The 16,103-nt window shown below is 34.1% G+C and overlaps 4 protein-coding genes across 4 annotated transcripts in view; 3 read left to right on the top strand and 1 right to left on the bottom strand.

The window, feature by feature from the left end:
* The first annotated feature begins 1,129 nt into the window (after positions 1-1,129).
* On the top strand, positions 1,130-2,764 carry BCAS2 (BCAS2 pre-mRNA processing factor). The gene is made up of 3 exons (XM_018552139.1): positions 1,130-1,277; positions 1,427-1,692; positions 2,329-2,764. The coding sequence occupies exons 1-3, from the start codon at positions 1,203-1,205 to the stop codon at positions 2,720-2,722; spliced, it is 735 nt and encodes a 244-aa protein (XP_018407641.1). The 5' UTR covers positions 1,130-1,202; the 3' UTR covers positions 2,723-2,764.
* A 508-nt stretch (positions 2,765-3,272) lies between these two features.
* Positions 3,273-16,103, bottom strand: part of LOC108783543 (colorectal mutant cancer protein) — a 61,371-nt gene continuing 48,540 nt past the window's right edge. Inside the window, exons 5-15 of the mRNA XM_018552137.1 lie at positions 9,337-9,598; positions 8,746-8,891; positions 8,000-8,212; positions 7,618-7,806; positions 7,078-7,268; positions 6,119-6,385; positions 5,863-6,058; positions 5,512-5,703; positions 5,257-5,444; positions 4,717-4,819; positions 3,273-3,400 (exon numbers count right to left, since the gene is read on the bottom strand). Of these exons, the coding sequence (XP_018407639.1) occupies positions 3,290-3,400; positions 4,717-4,819; positions 5,257-5,444; positions 5,512-5,703; positions 5,863-6,058; positions 6,119-6,385; positions 7,078-7,268; positions 7,618-7,806; positions 8,000-8,212; positions 8,746-8,891; positions 9,337-9,598 (2,058 nt within the window). The 3' untranslated portion in view covers positions 3,273-3,289. The remainder of the gene's footprint in view (positions 3,401-4,716; positions 4,820-5,256; positions 5,445-5,511; positions 5,704-5,862; positions 6,059-6,118; positions 6,386-7,077; positions 7,269-7,617; positions 7,807-7,999; positions 8,213-8,745; positions 8,892-9,336; positions 9,599-16,103) is intronic.
* LOC108783545 (small integral membrane protein 4) lies at positions 3,758-4,219 on the top strand. The gene has a single exon (XM_018552140.1). The coding sequence runs from the start codon at positions 4,000-4,002 to the stop codon at positions 4,216-4,218; it is 219 nt and encodes a 72-aa protein (XP_018407642.1). The 5' UTR covers positions 3,758-3,999; the 3' UTR covers position 4,219.
* On the top strand, positions 4,236-4,477 carry sloth2 (ubiquinol-cytochrome c reductase complex assembly factor 6 sloth 2). Its single transcript, XM_018552141.1, has one exon. It carries the CDS (start codon positions 4,253-4,255, stop codon positions 4,421-4,423), a length of 171 nt encoding a protein of 56 aa, XP_018407643.1. The 5' UTR covers positions 4,236-4,252; the 3' UTR covers positions 4,424-4,477.

Raw genomic sequence — 16,103 nt, 5'->3', positions numbered from 1 at the left:
AATCCCACGCAAATAATCAAAAATTAGAAGTCACTGGAACGCTAGGTATTGCATTCGGCACAGTCCCAAATAAATAGAGGCGAGACAGCGCAAGAAAAAATCGATTTGACAGAAGAGAGCGCACTTCGTTTGATTTGTCAAAGTATATGCAAAAATCAATGAATAAACGTATTATGTTATTATAATATACCCGTGCTTATTTGTGCGTGCATGAAAGAATCTTTTCCCTTATCAACTCAATCTGTTATTTTTTCGATTACACCGAGAAAAGCAGTTGTCTTTCGGTTCTTTCCGTTCTCCGAAGTATCAAGCAGATTGAGAAAATCGCACCTCAAATTCGCACGACGACACGCGTTGATGTGCAACACGTCATTGATGAATATACCGGGAGGCCTTTTAGGATGCGCACAATAAAACAAATATTAAAAACAGAACAGCTTGATTAACCCTAATCTATACAACTGTCAACTGTAATTGGTTAATTCTACTACACAGCAAATGCAATTGATACCGATTAATATCCAGTTCCATCAATGTAAGTTTTTTTTTAACTGTAATCTCAATTTAATTTACTCATTTTTTTTTTCTAATTTTTAGGATTAGAAAAAGATAAACTGAGATTATATAGTTGATTTACATTGGTGGAAATGAACGTAAGTAATTGGCGTTGGCGAAACCGGCGGCCTCCAGTTTCACAACTACGAGTTTAACTGATTCCTTATCTCTTTCCAATTCTAGAGTTGGAAAGAGATGAGAAATAAGTTTGAATCTTGATTTAAGAGCCACTTTCACCAATTCCGATTAACTTTAATCTCGGTTTAACTTACTGTTAATATTTTTCTAATTTTTAAAATTAGAAAAAGACGAAGAGCAAATTGAACCGAGATTAAAGTTAATCTGCATTGATGGAAATGGGCATTAAGAGTTAATCGTGAGTTGTGAAACTGGGCCTGAAATTTCAGCCTATCAGATACCAGTTACACCGGAATATCCGGTTTCTAATAAGTTAAAATTCCAATATTTTCTCTATTGTGCGCAGAGCTTTAAGCTTAAATGATTGCAATGCCATCTATTGAAATAATTTGAACACCTTAAACAGGTTACTCTCTTTATATATTATACTCTTTGATGTAACGTTTGATAGTTGTATAATTTGTTTACAGAAATTTAGTTTACTGAGAATCATTTTTATTTAATATATTATGGCAGGTGAAGTGATTGTTGACGCACTGCCATATATTGATCAAGGATATGATGAGCCGGGCGTACGAGAAGCGGTGAGTAAGAATTACATTCATTTTTTTGCAATCTAATAAAATAATAGTAACGTAACAGGTTATGCACCAAAAGTGCTGTTATATTAAGAAAAATCCTAGTAAATCTCCTTTATTTCACGAAATATTTGGGATTTAATGTTGTTTCCTAGGCGTTGGCGATGGTGGAGGAAGAGACACGACGTTACAGGCCTACGAAAAATTATTTGGAACATCTGCAACCTTTGTGCATAACTGCTTTCGAGACAGATGTATTGAAGCACGAATTCGAGAGAATGCAGAATCGCTTGCCGATGGAAGTGCTAAGTATGAAACGTTACGAATTGCCACCACCTCCATCTGGCAAGTTAAATGATTTAACTGCATGGAACGAGAGTGTGGAGAATAGTAGCGCGCAATTGGAGCATCAAGCTACTAGGTAAACAATTTTTGTTACATTTGGTTTAAAATGGTTTGGATGCTGATGTATTTGTAAACACTATTTTTAGTTATTCTGTTTGACTTTTGAGTGTTCACACCAAAACAATAAAATTTGTTCTTTAAAAATTCTATATGAATAAATGTTTTTTTTTTATTAGTAATACAAAGATAGCACAATTCAATAGTATTGATAGCGTTTCCTAAATGTAAATTAACTCACATTCATTTTTTAATAATATGAATATTGCGCCTATCACATAATCATTAAGCTTTTTCTAAACTTATTCTTTAATGCTTAAGATTTCATAGAAAATAATATTAGCACTTAGAGGGACAAAAAAACTTTCACTTAAAAAGAAAAATATTAATAAATGAAAGTTTAAAAGTAATTAAGTTAAAAGTTATAAATTTTTCAACTTTTAATTTTTAACTTGCTAATTATTACACAATCCTGATGAGAAATGACTACAATTTATATTGATGTTAAGAAAATTTAAGAAGAAAAAGAAAAAATATGTGAGCGTCCAAATCAGTTATGTACAATACAATTTAGGACTTATCGACGTTATCATTTACTATCTCAGATTTTTATATTATACTATTCCTTTTGTTCTGTACTATTGTACTATTGTAGAATCTGTAATTTGGAATTGATGATGGATTATGGTTGCGAAGCATGGAAGTCCTACTTGGAAGTGCTGGTTCAGCTGCTAGGTCATGCTCAGAAACAGCTGCAGACGCTGAGGAAAAAGATCCAGGAAGTCAATTGGCAAAGGAAATCAATGCAGACTCAAGGAGGCGACAAACTGAGAGCTCTTGAAGCACAATGGGTCAGTTTGGTGTCGAAAAACTACGAGATCGAGCAGGTTTGCGTACACTTAGAAGAGGAGATGCAAAGGGTATTTTTGAATAAAGAAGCTGTGGAGATTAATGATGTACCGGCGGTGGAAGGACCCGATGTGCCAGGTAACAATGCAACGGAGACTATGGCATTACAGATGCAGCAACAGGAGAATCAGGATTTTTAGTGTAATATGAACTTTTATGTATATAAATAAAAATAAATAATTTATACACAGATTTTTAACAATGGATATCATATCCACAAAGAGCATTCATGGACACGTCATGGGATATATCTATAATAAAGCAGAGTTTATTTCATTATAGTTTACACATATCACACTTGTGGTTTATGCTTTTACAATATACATATGTACACAACGATTATCGTTAGCGCGATACACTACTAATTAATTATTTGTAATTTACGACGTGCTGAAGGATCTGTTTTATAATAGGCTGTTTGTATTGTTTCGTGTATCGACACAATTGCACACATTGCGTAGGCCTAGCTGAATTTCTTTTTATTTATTTATTTTATTTAGAACAGCAGCAATATATATCATGATATAATTACAAAGCGAATAGCTAAGCGCCTTTACTTTCGACTATTCGGTGTAAAAAAATACGTGTGTGACTTCAATTTCCATTTTTGTGTTCAATCATGTCCTCTCGCGATGACAGGATAGATGTTACAAATAATTATTGGGTTACTAAGCTTGCATTATTTTTGCCATTTAATCACTCAACTGTCATAAAGATGTTTCGCTAGCGCCAGAACTTTGAGACTGCAATGCCATACTTCCCTTGTAGCCCATCGATTCTTCTTCTAGTAGAGCTATTCGTTGTTTCAATGTTTTCACCTGCAAGGAAGGATTAATTTAAGAAAATTAATTTAAGTGATGCAATTGCAATTGTATATCTGATATGTCGGATGATCATGATCTGTTTGTTAATGTAAATTATTTTAAAACACGTTATAGTAGAAAAAGCGCAGATATATTATTTTAGTTTATTATTATATTTGAAATATAAAATAAAATCTAAATAATTTATATTCATGTAATTTTTTGAAATTTATTCCTTAATATTATTAGCATAATATATTAACATAATTAATTTTAAAATATGCAATTTTGTTTTCTCCTAAAGAATTAAAAATTTTTTATTTGTGTCTTCTAACGAGAGTGCGACACATCATCGCTTATTCAGGATGTGTTCCATTTGGGGCTCATAATTCTTGCGAAACATTATTTATCTTTGTTCAATATTTGATGAACAATGAGAAGAAAAGATAATTTCACGTTGCAAAGATTGCGAATATCAAGTCAAATGAAACGCCCCCTACTGGCCTTACTACGCATGCTCATCAGGAATGATCCAATATGGCGACAGTCGGCTAACAGAGAGAGAAGAGAATGGTTGTATACCCGGTTCGCTGAATGAAATTTAAACTATTTCAATGTTATCTTACAAACTAAAATTGTGGAGGTTATATAACAAACTGCCAGGAAAAGCGCTCGGCGAGTACCGATTACTGCCGTTATTCTTCATGTTAGGAGCTGCTTTGGAATATTCCATGGTCAATTTGCATGTGGGAGAGGTTAACTTCTACAAAGTGTATAAGCGTCGAAAGATAGAAGAGTTAGTGGAACAAAGACTAAAACTGGAACAGGCTTGAAAAGACAATTTCCGCACTATTAGGATATCACACGATGTCGTCTAACATGTCCACATCACGGTTCATTGTGTTCTGTGGAGTAGCGTTAGCTACAATGCTGGCTGGTTCGCAGTGGGTTCATAATATCTACAAACCGCTTGATGATCTAGAGGACCTTGTCGAACAGAAACTAAAAGAGAGGCGGGAGGAACTGCAGAAGAAATAGTACTACAGAAGAATGTATATAGTGTAATAAATTATTGTTGTTTTTATGAACGAATGATTGATAACTTCATCTGTAATAGCTGTCAAATGTTTCCAGCTAACATAATTTTCTAATAATTCTTGTAATAATCTATTCTTCAGTGTATTGAGTTAATAAACTTCTTATTACGATCAACTTAAAAACATGATTTTAAGTACTGGAATATATTAAGTATTTGTATACTAGATCTTTATTTGCAATGAAAATACTCATCTGCTGGAAACTTTTCACAGCCATTGTACACTTAATCATACCTGCGCAGCATGTCTCTCTACCATCCCTAGCATCTGTTGCTCCAACTTCTTCAGTCTAGACTGATATTTCTTCTTGGATTTCTCTAGAGTTTGGACTAGTGCTCTAAGGAGAGTGAAGAAAATTTAATGTTTATCACAAGTATAGAGCGAAACGCGAAATATCATACTGTTTACTCATTCAATTTTCAGACTTTGATAATAATTAATCTTCGACTACAATAATGGGTCATTTAGACTCGAAATGAAAATTAGACAATTGATATAATCTATACCTGTATTATTATATCTATGATGTCCTAAACTAAAAAGTAAGGAAAAAATCTTTAAACCTTTTTCTATTAAGGAAGAAGTTCATTTGCATTCGGTATTTAAAACAGAACATTTTAGAACTTATGTATAATTTCCCCATAGCTGTAGTTTAAAGATTAATTTTATTAAGAATACATAAATGTATTATATATAATCCAAATGATATGACATTTCATCTACCATTTGTATGTACGTACAGGATGCAAATTTGCTGCAATAAATAATAATTACCCATTAGCTCTTTTCAAGTCGTTGACGAGTTCGGCAGACTGTTGATGCCTGAGTTCGGAATTCTTGTTAACTTCGTCCAAGGTTGAGATCAATTCCTGCAGACGTTCCTTCAGTCTCGCCTCCCTGCCTAGCGCTTCGATCAATTCAGACTCCATTCCCTCGCTTTCATTGTCACTTAAACCGCGGTCCTAATACACTTTCAATTAGCAAGGTACAGAAAGAGATCGACATACTAGTAAAAATGATACGCGATACCTTGTTTGTTGCCATCGCGAGCATAGCTTCCGCGTCACTCAGCTGACCCTGGAGGTGCTGTATGGTAGCGTGCTGGGCTGCGATTTGCGTGTCGCGCGCATTTAGTTTCAATTCTATCGTAGCACGTTCCTTCTCCAGAAGGAACACTCTGGCACGTAACTCAGCCTTGTCTTCTCGCATGGCCATTAGTTCCTAAAAATATATCCTTATTAAATAAATTTGTAATATTGAACTTTTTTCTTTTCAAATTTTATTTGGATATAAAAAAAAAACCTGTATTATTTTTTATTAAAAAAATGTTATCTCAAAAAATTGTTCTCGAGTTTTTAATCCTCTTAATTGGATATCGACCTGCATGAGCACGGCAGTTTCTAAGTCGAGTTTCCTGGCCTCCGCTAGAGAGATGGTGTTCTTCGAGTTCAGGGGTTCTGCGTGTACACTTTCCAGTTCGACCGCCGTCGATCTGACCATTGTACGTTCTCCCTTCAGTCTACCGATGTGCCTCCTGAGTCGTTGCTCGTCCTCCACGTTCCATGTTATTTCCGATCTATCGGGAAGGTGTTTGTGATAAAAATTGCACACAATACACACGGCGAAAAATACCTACTCGTCCGATAAGACCATGCTGTCTTCCCATGGAGCCCCCAGCGTGTTAGTACAGTCATTTTCGAGTCTATTTAGCACATGATAAGCAACGTTTTCGGCCGCCCTTCTATTATCGATTGTCACGCTGTTTCTCTCGGTGGAAAGCGCAATTTCGCTCTCCAGAAGAGCGACTAGAACGTCGTACGCCTCAATCGCGCGATCACTAAACGAAAGTGCGAGTCGCAACGCCGTCGCATTCGATTCGTACTTGCCGACTAATAAGCTCAATCTGTAACGCAGGACAAAAATGATCGTTTTATACATATTGTTCAGGTAGGATTATGCCGTTATATATTTCAAGATTACGTTTTTTTTTCAAATTTTAATTTATATATAACTTTTAACTTTACAATAGTTCGTTTAATAGATTTTTTATACACATTAAATAACTATTTCAGTGAACTGTTTCGTTCTTTTATACATATGTAACGATTTAGACTACTGGATATGTACTTCAATAATCATAATTGCTATAAGTTTGTATCAATTATTGAGACTGTTATATCTCGAAGAAGCAATCTTGAATTTCTGCCAGTATATTCTCATTATTGTATTTATCACATTATTTCACACATAAAAAATACGCTTTGTATATTTAAATTTGATTTTAATATAATTTAGTATTTGACATTTTAAACTGTTAAAATTAAAATTGTATTTATGATGATTTAAAAAAACGCAAGGTCGAAACGTTTACTATTATTCTTTTAACATTCTGATAAATTTCTCTTACACACTAAAATCCTGTGTGTCGGCTCTTCTGGTTTTTTTTTTTTTGCAATTTTGACCCCGAATTCATAATCAGCGATTCTAAAAACCCCTAAATATCAAATTTCATACAAATTGAACAACTTTCATATTTTGACCAGCTTTTCAGGATTTGGAATCACTGTGCATTTTGTGCACGTTTGAGAAACGTACCTGTCGCATTGTGCTTTGCTCTCATGCAACGTGAGCGCAAGGACTGCATTGTTCGCCCGCGCGTGCTCGAGTCTGCTGTTCAATCGCTCCGTCTCGACTTCAAACTGCTTCTCAGAACCGTTCAGCTCCTGCAGGTTCGATTGCTCTAGGAGATCTGACACGAGATGTTCGGCTACCATTGTGGAGCACACCTAAGAAACGTTGGAATAGGACTATGTATTTATTGCAAAATTAAAAAAAACAATACATATTGCTGCCTTATTGCGAAAATTACACAACATAAAAAATTAAGTTTTTCAGAAAAGGGGAAAACTATTCTTCAACTAAAAAATTGACCGATTAAATAATATCGGCAATAAAAATATGTCTTAACATATAAAATGTCGTTTTTGTCATTCTCGTTCTGCAATCCTTAAAAATTAAATAGCTCAAATCGTTTTTAGTTGTCATTTTTTAAAGGGACAATATATATGTACAAATTTTACAATATTTTACATATTCTTATATGTATTTAATATTCTCTACAAATAAAATTCGTACCCCAAGATTAGTGATGTCCGGACCGGTAATGTGTCTCTCGTCCGTCCTCCTCAGTCTCACCCTCTCTGCCATCTTGAGGACTGGCAGTTCCTCCCTCGTCATGCTCTTTGTTGGAGGTGTCTGTAGCGGTGGCAAAAGCGGCGAGCACGGTGCTGTCAAAGGTTCCGGCGAGCTGGTGTTGCCCCTTGTCTGCAGAGAGAAGAGGCGAGACATGAAAGAACAAGAAGAGAGACGTTAAATGGAGAGTTATTGCATTTTATTAACATCTCTTTGTTTGTCGATCTCAGTTCTTGTCCTTTCAATTTCTCTTTATTAATATTAATTTTTAAATATAAACTTGGTTTTCCAAGAAAGACCGATTTTTCTGAGAATTGCTGCTCACTCGGAGTTCTCGACGCGGTGAATCGCTGCTCGTCGTTTGCCTCTGATTGCTGCTCTGACTCTTAAAATGAACCAGTTGTGCCTGCAAGCTCGTGATCTCTGCCCGTAACGCCGTGATCTCCTCTTGCAGCGTCGCGACGGCGACGCTCTGGCACGATACCGCTTGTTGTGTTGGTTCAGGAGTCGGCAACGCGGCCGGACTATCCCTACCATTCTACATTGAAAATAATAATGCGTTTTTAAAAATGTAGAAATTATACTGAAAGATGATTGGTACAAATATATACGGAGAGAACGTTATAAAAAAAAATTTGGTGAGTAAAATTTTAATTTTAATGAAACTTTGTGTATATATTTATATATAAAATACGTAAAAAAAGGTAAATAGAAAATATCAGTTGCAGCAGAAAAACGATTTAAAATGGTGAAATCACTTCTTTTACGTGTAAAGCGGTTTTAGGCTTTTTGTTATATCTCGAATACACTATTCGAAATATAAAAAAATGTTTTATACAAACGTTTTACAATCAAATTACCTCTATTTATTCACGTAAATAATTTTATTTTAGAATAACTATTTAAAGAATTTTTTTTGATAAAAACTTTTGTATAAAACATAGATTTAAACAGTTTTTAGAATTAGCGAAGATTCAAAGAGGGACCATTATGCTACCTACACTGTCATAATACTATTTTCTCCCCGTTCAAAATTGAAATTTTAAAAGATTTTTAGGATTTTTTCTTTACTTCTGTCGGTCGATTTTCGTCCTCGCAGCAGCTAGAGTCAGCATCCCCCAGAGTGCGATCGCCATCTCCCTGGATGTCCCCGCCGCCCTCACTCTCCTCTACTGGGTTGGTGATGGAACCCTCGGCGTCCCTGCTTGTCTCGACTTCTGCACATCATCAAAACGATCTCCTCAGACCGCGACCACCAACGATTAATACTTACTTGGTATTTCGCTTAACAATTACGATTCGGAGAAACCATCTATTCCATCGATCCCGGTTATTCATCGATCATCCTTCGCGACAGTGCGTGTAACACCATGTGCGTCGTGACTCGCGAATCCCTACGAGATCGCTTTTCTTCTCGATATCGAAAAGGGGGACCGAGAGCAGAAATCGAGAGCGCGCGCCACCGAGAGAGCTATTACTATTGTTATAGTCGGAGTCTGGGGAGATCCGCTGATTGCCCGCCGGGGAATTGCCGTGGCTGTCGTTACTCGAAGGTTCGCCAAGATTCTGTTTCTCTCTCGTTCTCCATTGAGCGAAATCGGTACGCGGAATCGCGATATTTTCCTGCGTGCATCGTATAATCGAAGCGGGGTGGACCCTTACCGGACTCGTCCTCCTCGGCAATTACGGTAGCGCGATGCCGTTCCAGCTGTCTGCCGAGCTCGGCGATGACGGAATGCAATTCGGTGAGCCGTTCCTCGTGTCGTGCAGCTTGCTGTTCCGCTCGTTGCTCGGCGCGGGCCGCTTGGACCTCCGCCCGCATCAGCGCGGTTTCGGCCGTCTCCCTCGCGCGAGTAGCCGCCACAAGTCGCGAGTTCAGCTCGGCCACCTCGGACCGCAGGGAGGAGAGCGCGGCTGCATGAAGCTGCGAAAGGAAATTCATGTCTTTCTTCATTTGCCCGAGTTCTTTATAGAATCGAAAGATTTCATCGTAATTTCTACAATATTGTTATGCCAACAGTACTTTTTAAAACTTTTAGAATGACTCTCACTCTCTGAACAGTGAAATCTTACTCTTAAAAATCAAAAATTGAGTCACTCCTTTCCAAGACACTCAATTTTTATCCGTTACAGTGAGATTTTACTTAAAAAATTTAGAAAGTGTACAAATGATTCTGATAAAAAATTTCTAATAATTGTAAGATCGATTGATATAATAAAATTGTAAAATTAATCACACGCAACATTTGCTCGCAAGTATTTTAATTTTTCGGAATAGGGTCTAAAGATAGGTGTGTAAAAGTTGTAGGTATGATGTTCAGAAGATATTTTTTATTACAATATTTATGTTATATTTAATTTATATTAGTTATATCCTCATAAAACAGAAGAATGTAAAAATAATAAACTTTAAGACTTCTGGAGCATTTAAAAAATATTTTTATAAAACACTTTTAAAAAGCTCTGTTTAAAAGTGCTATGCACCTATTCAATTAAAGGTGAATCACAGATCGTCTAAAGCATCAAATTTAATTTTGTTTAACGTACATTATTTAGTATAAATGAGAATTTTTTACATTCACTTATATGGCTCGCGGATCAATCCAATTGAGTTAATTTAATGTAGCTCTTTTTGTAAATGGATGCAATCATCATGAAAGGCTGAATGCATTAAAATAACGCGCAGATACTTAGCGTGAGTCAGATCTATTTGCTCATTTGTATTCGGTTATATAATTTTGCTGAGGGATTATTTCCGCGAATCGAGCGAAATCTCTCGATTATTGCGGAGGAAATTAAACGGCGGAATTATCAACGACGCAGATCAGGGCACGTTGTGCGTCCATTTGTTTTCCTCTTCCTGCGGACAATTGTGATTTCTTCTTACTCACGCGGGAAATGTGTAAAATAACGCATCCAAATACAGGCGTCCTTCTCACGCGCAGCCAACCGTATCGGACGTTATGAGACATCGACGATTGTTGGTCACGTAATGAAAGAACGATCTGTGAAGAGGAAGCGAGGGGTCGTAATAGATAAAAACGCGTCAGTTGCGCGGTAATGTGAACATTCATGTCTGGGATATCGTTGGTGTTACGTAGATTTTGTGCGTGAAAAACTCAGGTAACGTCCAGTCACTTGGCGAGAAAAATCTTGTCGCAGTCATCTTCATATAGATAACAGCAATATAGCCAAATTATTAGGCCTTATAATTTTTATAATTCTTAGTATGCTGATTGAAATAAAAACAAAAACTGCTCGTTTTGTTTTCTTGATATTTTTAATTATCAAGTGTCTTTAAATCAGTATTATTTTTGTTACAAAAAAGTTTGTACAGCTTTATTTATTAATCAATCAATCAATAAAATTAATATTAAATATTAATATTTTATTATATTTTCCTTTTGTCAACTTCTGCAATTCTTTTTGAAAAACTCTACTAGTTTTTTTGCAAATGGATTCCGTCCTCATTCTTTCATAATCGCAATTTATGTTAAAGTGCAATTTTAATTATAAAAACGTTTTTCTTTAGTAAACTCATAAATGTTAAATCAGATCAGGATCAGGACTTTGTGGATCATCAATCTATGAATTAATTGTATTTTTTAAAAACCATGTCATAAAATTTTTGACACAATTGTGCAATAAATTGTAAAAAAAAGTATACATGCATTGATTTCAACTAATTCTACATATAAGAAATTATTAAAAAAAAAATAATTTATATCACTTTTTAGAAAACTTAATACACTCTAAAAAATATCGGTGTGAAATTAATACTATATGTCCATATAATTCTCACCATTAATATTGACATTGACATATGTAAATTAGTAGAAACTACGTGCTATTTAAATTCACATCTATATATATTTTTTAGAGTGTAAAGGTGTCTACTAATTTTGGACATGGCTGTATTTTCTGTAATTTTTTTCATTTTAGTTCGTGACTCCATCATCATTAAAAATTAAAAATTTTTATTAACTGACACTGGTCTCTCTCCTATTTTTTCACATATCACATTGCATCGTTATTTTCTGGATAATAACGTAAATAATGTTTCACTATCATACATCATCATCAGTGGAAGACAATTTGCATAATTTTTTTCATTACACTTCAATCTTTACTCAGTTTCTCAATTTAATTATTGTTAATTAGCTAATTTCAATTTATAGTATTTTTGATTCGCATTATTATTTTATAATATTATTGTATTGCACAATAATGTTTTATATTCTCGTATGATAGGTGATCAAAGTTAATCAAGGATGAAATCAGTTATCGCCGTGTTGATGGTCATCGCCGTTGTCTTTTCGACGACGGTCGTGGGGGAGGATGATGAATACATCCACCTGCCAGGACATAACTGTTCGGACGCACCGCCTTGTCCCGATGGCAGACCCTGCGTGATGGCACTACCTCATTGTAACTCTGGCACTTGTGGCATGGATGAAGTACCGACATGCGGGCCAAAACCCTGAACGCGCGAATCCGAAAGGAGAACTATGCTGTATCTTCAATTCTCTATGCTGTATTTTTACGCTTCTTGTGATTAATAAAAAATGTTGCGAATCGTTGATAGACGATCACTGTGCGCTTAAGCGATCCTTAGACGATCAATATTATTGCACAATGTTAAATACGTAAATTAATATATACTATACGCGAATAATGATTTGTTTCAAATATTCGAAAGTTTATATCTCAGCAAGTTTACGTTAAGTTCATCATTATAGCTTTAAATTTATTCGAAGTATATTTTTAATCCTAATTAATACCATTTTGTTAATTTAATTTAAATAATATATTTTGAATCCTAGTTAATACTCTTCAATCACAAGACTATTAAATTCAAACAATTTGATTTGTTTAATATGTAACGTCGCTTACTCAATTTTATAAAATATTATGAACTTTCAGTTATTATACAGGATATATCCAGAGCATTTGAAAATTGTATAGAATTTATAGAAATCTGGAAGTGAGAAAACTTGGATTTAGGAGGAGATAAAAGTTAAATGTTCAACGTATACTTTCCTTAATCTAACGTCAGTTTGTATAAAAAAGTAATTGTGCTTTTTCTATAAAAAAAATTTTACTTGTTGAAATAAATATACTTGCACGGAAAGTTTTTATACGTGTTTTCAATTAAAATATACATCTTCAACAGTTCACTCCTTTAGTTCCTTTATTTTTATTTCTATATTAAATGCAATTAATAATTTTTCTTTAAGTATATTTCGTGATTTTCAGGATAGTTCAAAAAATTCACTTTTGTTCATTGTTAAATATTTTTTACAAGTTACAATTTTCGACAACTTACGGAACCCTCTTCAGATTCTTCCAAATAAAAATTTTATAGATTTACTTGAATTAGTACATTTTAAAATTAGGGGACGCTTGAATATTGACGAGTATATTTCCGTGTGATAAAGACAAAAGTAAAAACGTGCGATAACCGAGGGTTAAAAACATTCTAATTTTGAGAACGTATTTTGAATTTTTTCTAAAATTTGTAATAAATATATTTAAAGATTATTATAAAAAAATATTCTTTATTAAACAAAAATCATTATTTAAAAGAAAGAAATTTATAAGTATGAGTAATCACGTTTTTTTGTAGCAATAGAATGACATTTTTCTGTGTGTATTGATCACATGGAGACTATATTCAGCCTTCAGAGATTGTTTGCTTCGACTTGTGTAAGGAAGATATCAATATTGTACAAAACATTGAGCGCTTAGGGATCGCTTTATAAACACTATACATTTAGGCAAATTCAATACAACTGGCGCGGCCACACGAAGAAACGTTTTATGTTACCACGTGCCTCGCAATTTTCATTCACGAAGAATCCTCTTGCTCGGTTAAGGTCAGGGGTGCGCGAAAGCGTGTGTGTCAGTCCAGCGCAAACAGGGGAACACGACGGCCGGAGTGTAATTCAAACAAAAAGCAATCAAGGATTCAATTACAAGGCCGGTCGGCCATGCGGCGGTTTGCAGTTTCATCGGCGAGTAAGGTCACGAGCAAGAGATTCGATTACCGAACTCGCCTTCAGACACGCCGCGCGGACCATCCCGCCAGCAATTAATTTAGATATAATTTTTATTTTATACTTTTTTTTCTTTTGCAGACGAGACGTCCGGAGTGCTTCCTACGAAGTAATATTCACTTACAAAAATAATTAAGCGAATCAATCAATTGTTGTCTGCGAAAAATCGAAAAAATTCTGTCGCGATTATCTTCATTATAGAAAACGGAAATATTTTTTTGTGTAATTTTGTTTTCGTCTTATGTACTTCGATTTTTTCACTTTACTTTAAAAATCCTTTTTAATTCGTTGGATCCAATTTTTTCCGCATCACGCACATCACGTTATTCATAATTCGCATCGTTATTATCTATGTAATAACGATTGTGTTTCGCTCTCATACGACATCGAGCATGACATCGTCATCACTATATAGAAGGCGGAAACAATTTTTTCATTTTATACTTCAATCTTTTATCCAATCTCTTATTAAAGTTGTTATTAATCAGATTCTAAAATTTTACTTATTTATCACATTTTCAATTTGACGTCAATACGACCGATGTCGAAAATACTGACTACTATTTTTGAATAATAATTTTGATGATTCGTAACGTTCGAATAGTTAGCATTTCATGTTTACGCTTTAACGAAGATCATTGTACCGAGAAGTGTAATGATTTCGTTGGAACAATACATTTGATTGATGCTACATACCATTGTATCGACAGTGAAAAGGATACGAAGCTTGAATCAAAATGTATGGTTGTTAAGCAAATGAATAAATTCTCTTTTCCACACCAATATCCTATGTTTGACTCATAAAAGTATAAATGTTTTGATTTATCTCAACTGCGAGCTTCAATTCTTTTATTTTATTTGATATACAATATTAGACTTTCTTTCTTATAATAATTTTTGTATTTTTTATACCACATTTTTATGAAATATATCTTATTTGATATAACAAATGCAAACAAAAATACCGCGAGTCATCAGTAGTGGTTACTTAAATTGTTTCGGCAAGAAACGTGTTAATTGAGCAACTGCGAATATAATACTCCTGTAAGATTCTACTATCTTTCAGTTAATTCTACATCTAATATACAGTAGGTGTATTTCGAACTGTGTTAGTTTAACTTACTTTTTTTTCTAGATGTTGGTAGCTCCGTAACTAAACTGAGAAGTGCTCCGAACCCGTTATATCCTATAAATAACTTAACCTTATCAAAAGACATGAGACAAGTGTTGTTCGTGAAATTGAAGAATGAGATGGCAGAAATGTTTTATTTGAAAATTCAAGACCGTAATAAAAAAATATATAATTTTCTGATAACAAAAGACATTTACGTATAGCTCATAATGATAATATTGTAATGATATTGCAGTACCAAAATTTTTATTTTTAATTAAAATTTCCAGATCTATTATAGGCAGAAAAATTGTTAATTTGTAAAAATAAAAATATCTTAAGTTATTTAAAAACAAATCTGCAGTATATGAAACACTGCTGTGATAAAAAAAATATTTACCTCCACTTGTAAAAACTGCTTCGAGTATACATCGCTTTATTTCTATTATGTATTTGTTTTATAATATATATTTACAAGAAAATAAAAGAAAACTTGTCAGCTCCAAGCTTCTAACTTTTACCGGTTATGAGTTATGACGGTTGGACGGGTTCGAAAAACTTCTCGGTTTAGTTACGGAGCTGCTCGCCAACATCTAGAAAAAAGTAAGCTAAACTAACATGGTTCGGAATACAGCCAGTATATACATGTGTTTTCTGACTTTACGCGTCGATTCGACGTAGAATTGGCTGAAAGGCAAGAGAAATCTTATACATAAAAAGGTACATGTTGTTAAAGTCTCATTACAAATACTTCGAAGTATTTGATTGAGCAATAAGAAGAGAGATGAATTTTATTAATTGACCAATCAAAGAATGCTTCATAGCATCTGCAGCATCAAATTGATCATACCCAAGTACTCACAATTGCTACATTAACATAAAAATAATAATGACATATAACTATAAAAAATATAGTACCACTTGAGTTTACTTTTTAATTTGATACGATAAAGAAAGTATCAACTACCTATAGATTTTATATATTTAGTAATTTTTTTCCGAGATGGATAATATAATTACTTGATACCGCGATGAAAGATTTAATGAACTTTTTGATCAGCGAATGTTAAGACGATCGTTGATATTCGATAATCTATTAAACATTAAATTTCCTGACAAAGTCTCACGCAATGTTCTGTCGACTCGAGTTTCTTTTTAAGTGTTTAAAAACACGCTTCGGATGACATGCGAAAGAACATGCACTATGTTTCTCTGCGAAGTAACTTTCCGTGTAATTGTAATAAAAAAAAAAAAAAAAAAAA

The sequence above is a fragment of the Cyphomyrmex costatus genome, unplaced genomic scaffold (assembly GCF_001594065.2).
Source record: "Cyphomyrmex costatus isolate MS0001 unplaced genomic scaffold, Ccosl1.0 scaffold154, whole genome shotgun sequence".
Classification (NCBI taxonomy): Eukaryota; Metazoa; Arthropoda; class Insecta; order Hymenoptera; family Formicidae; genus Cyphomyrmex; species Cyphomyrmex costatus.
This window is presented reverse-complemented; position numbering and strand designations above follow the sequence as displayed.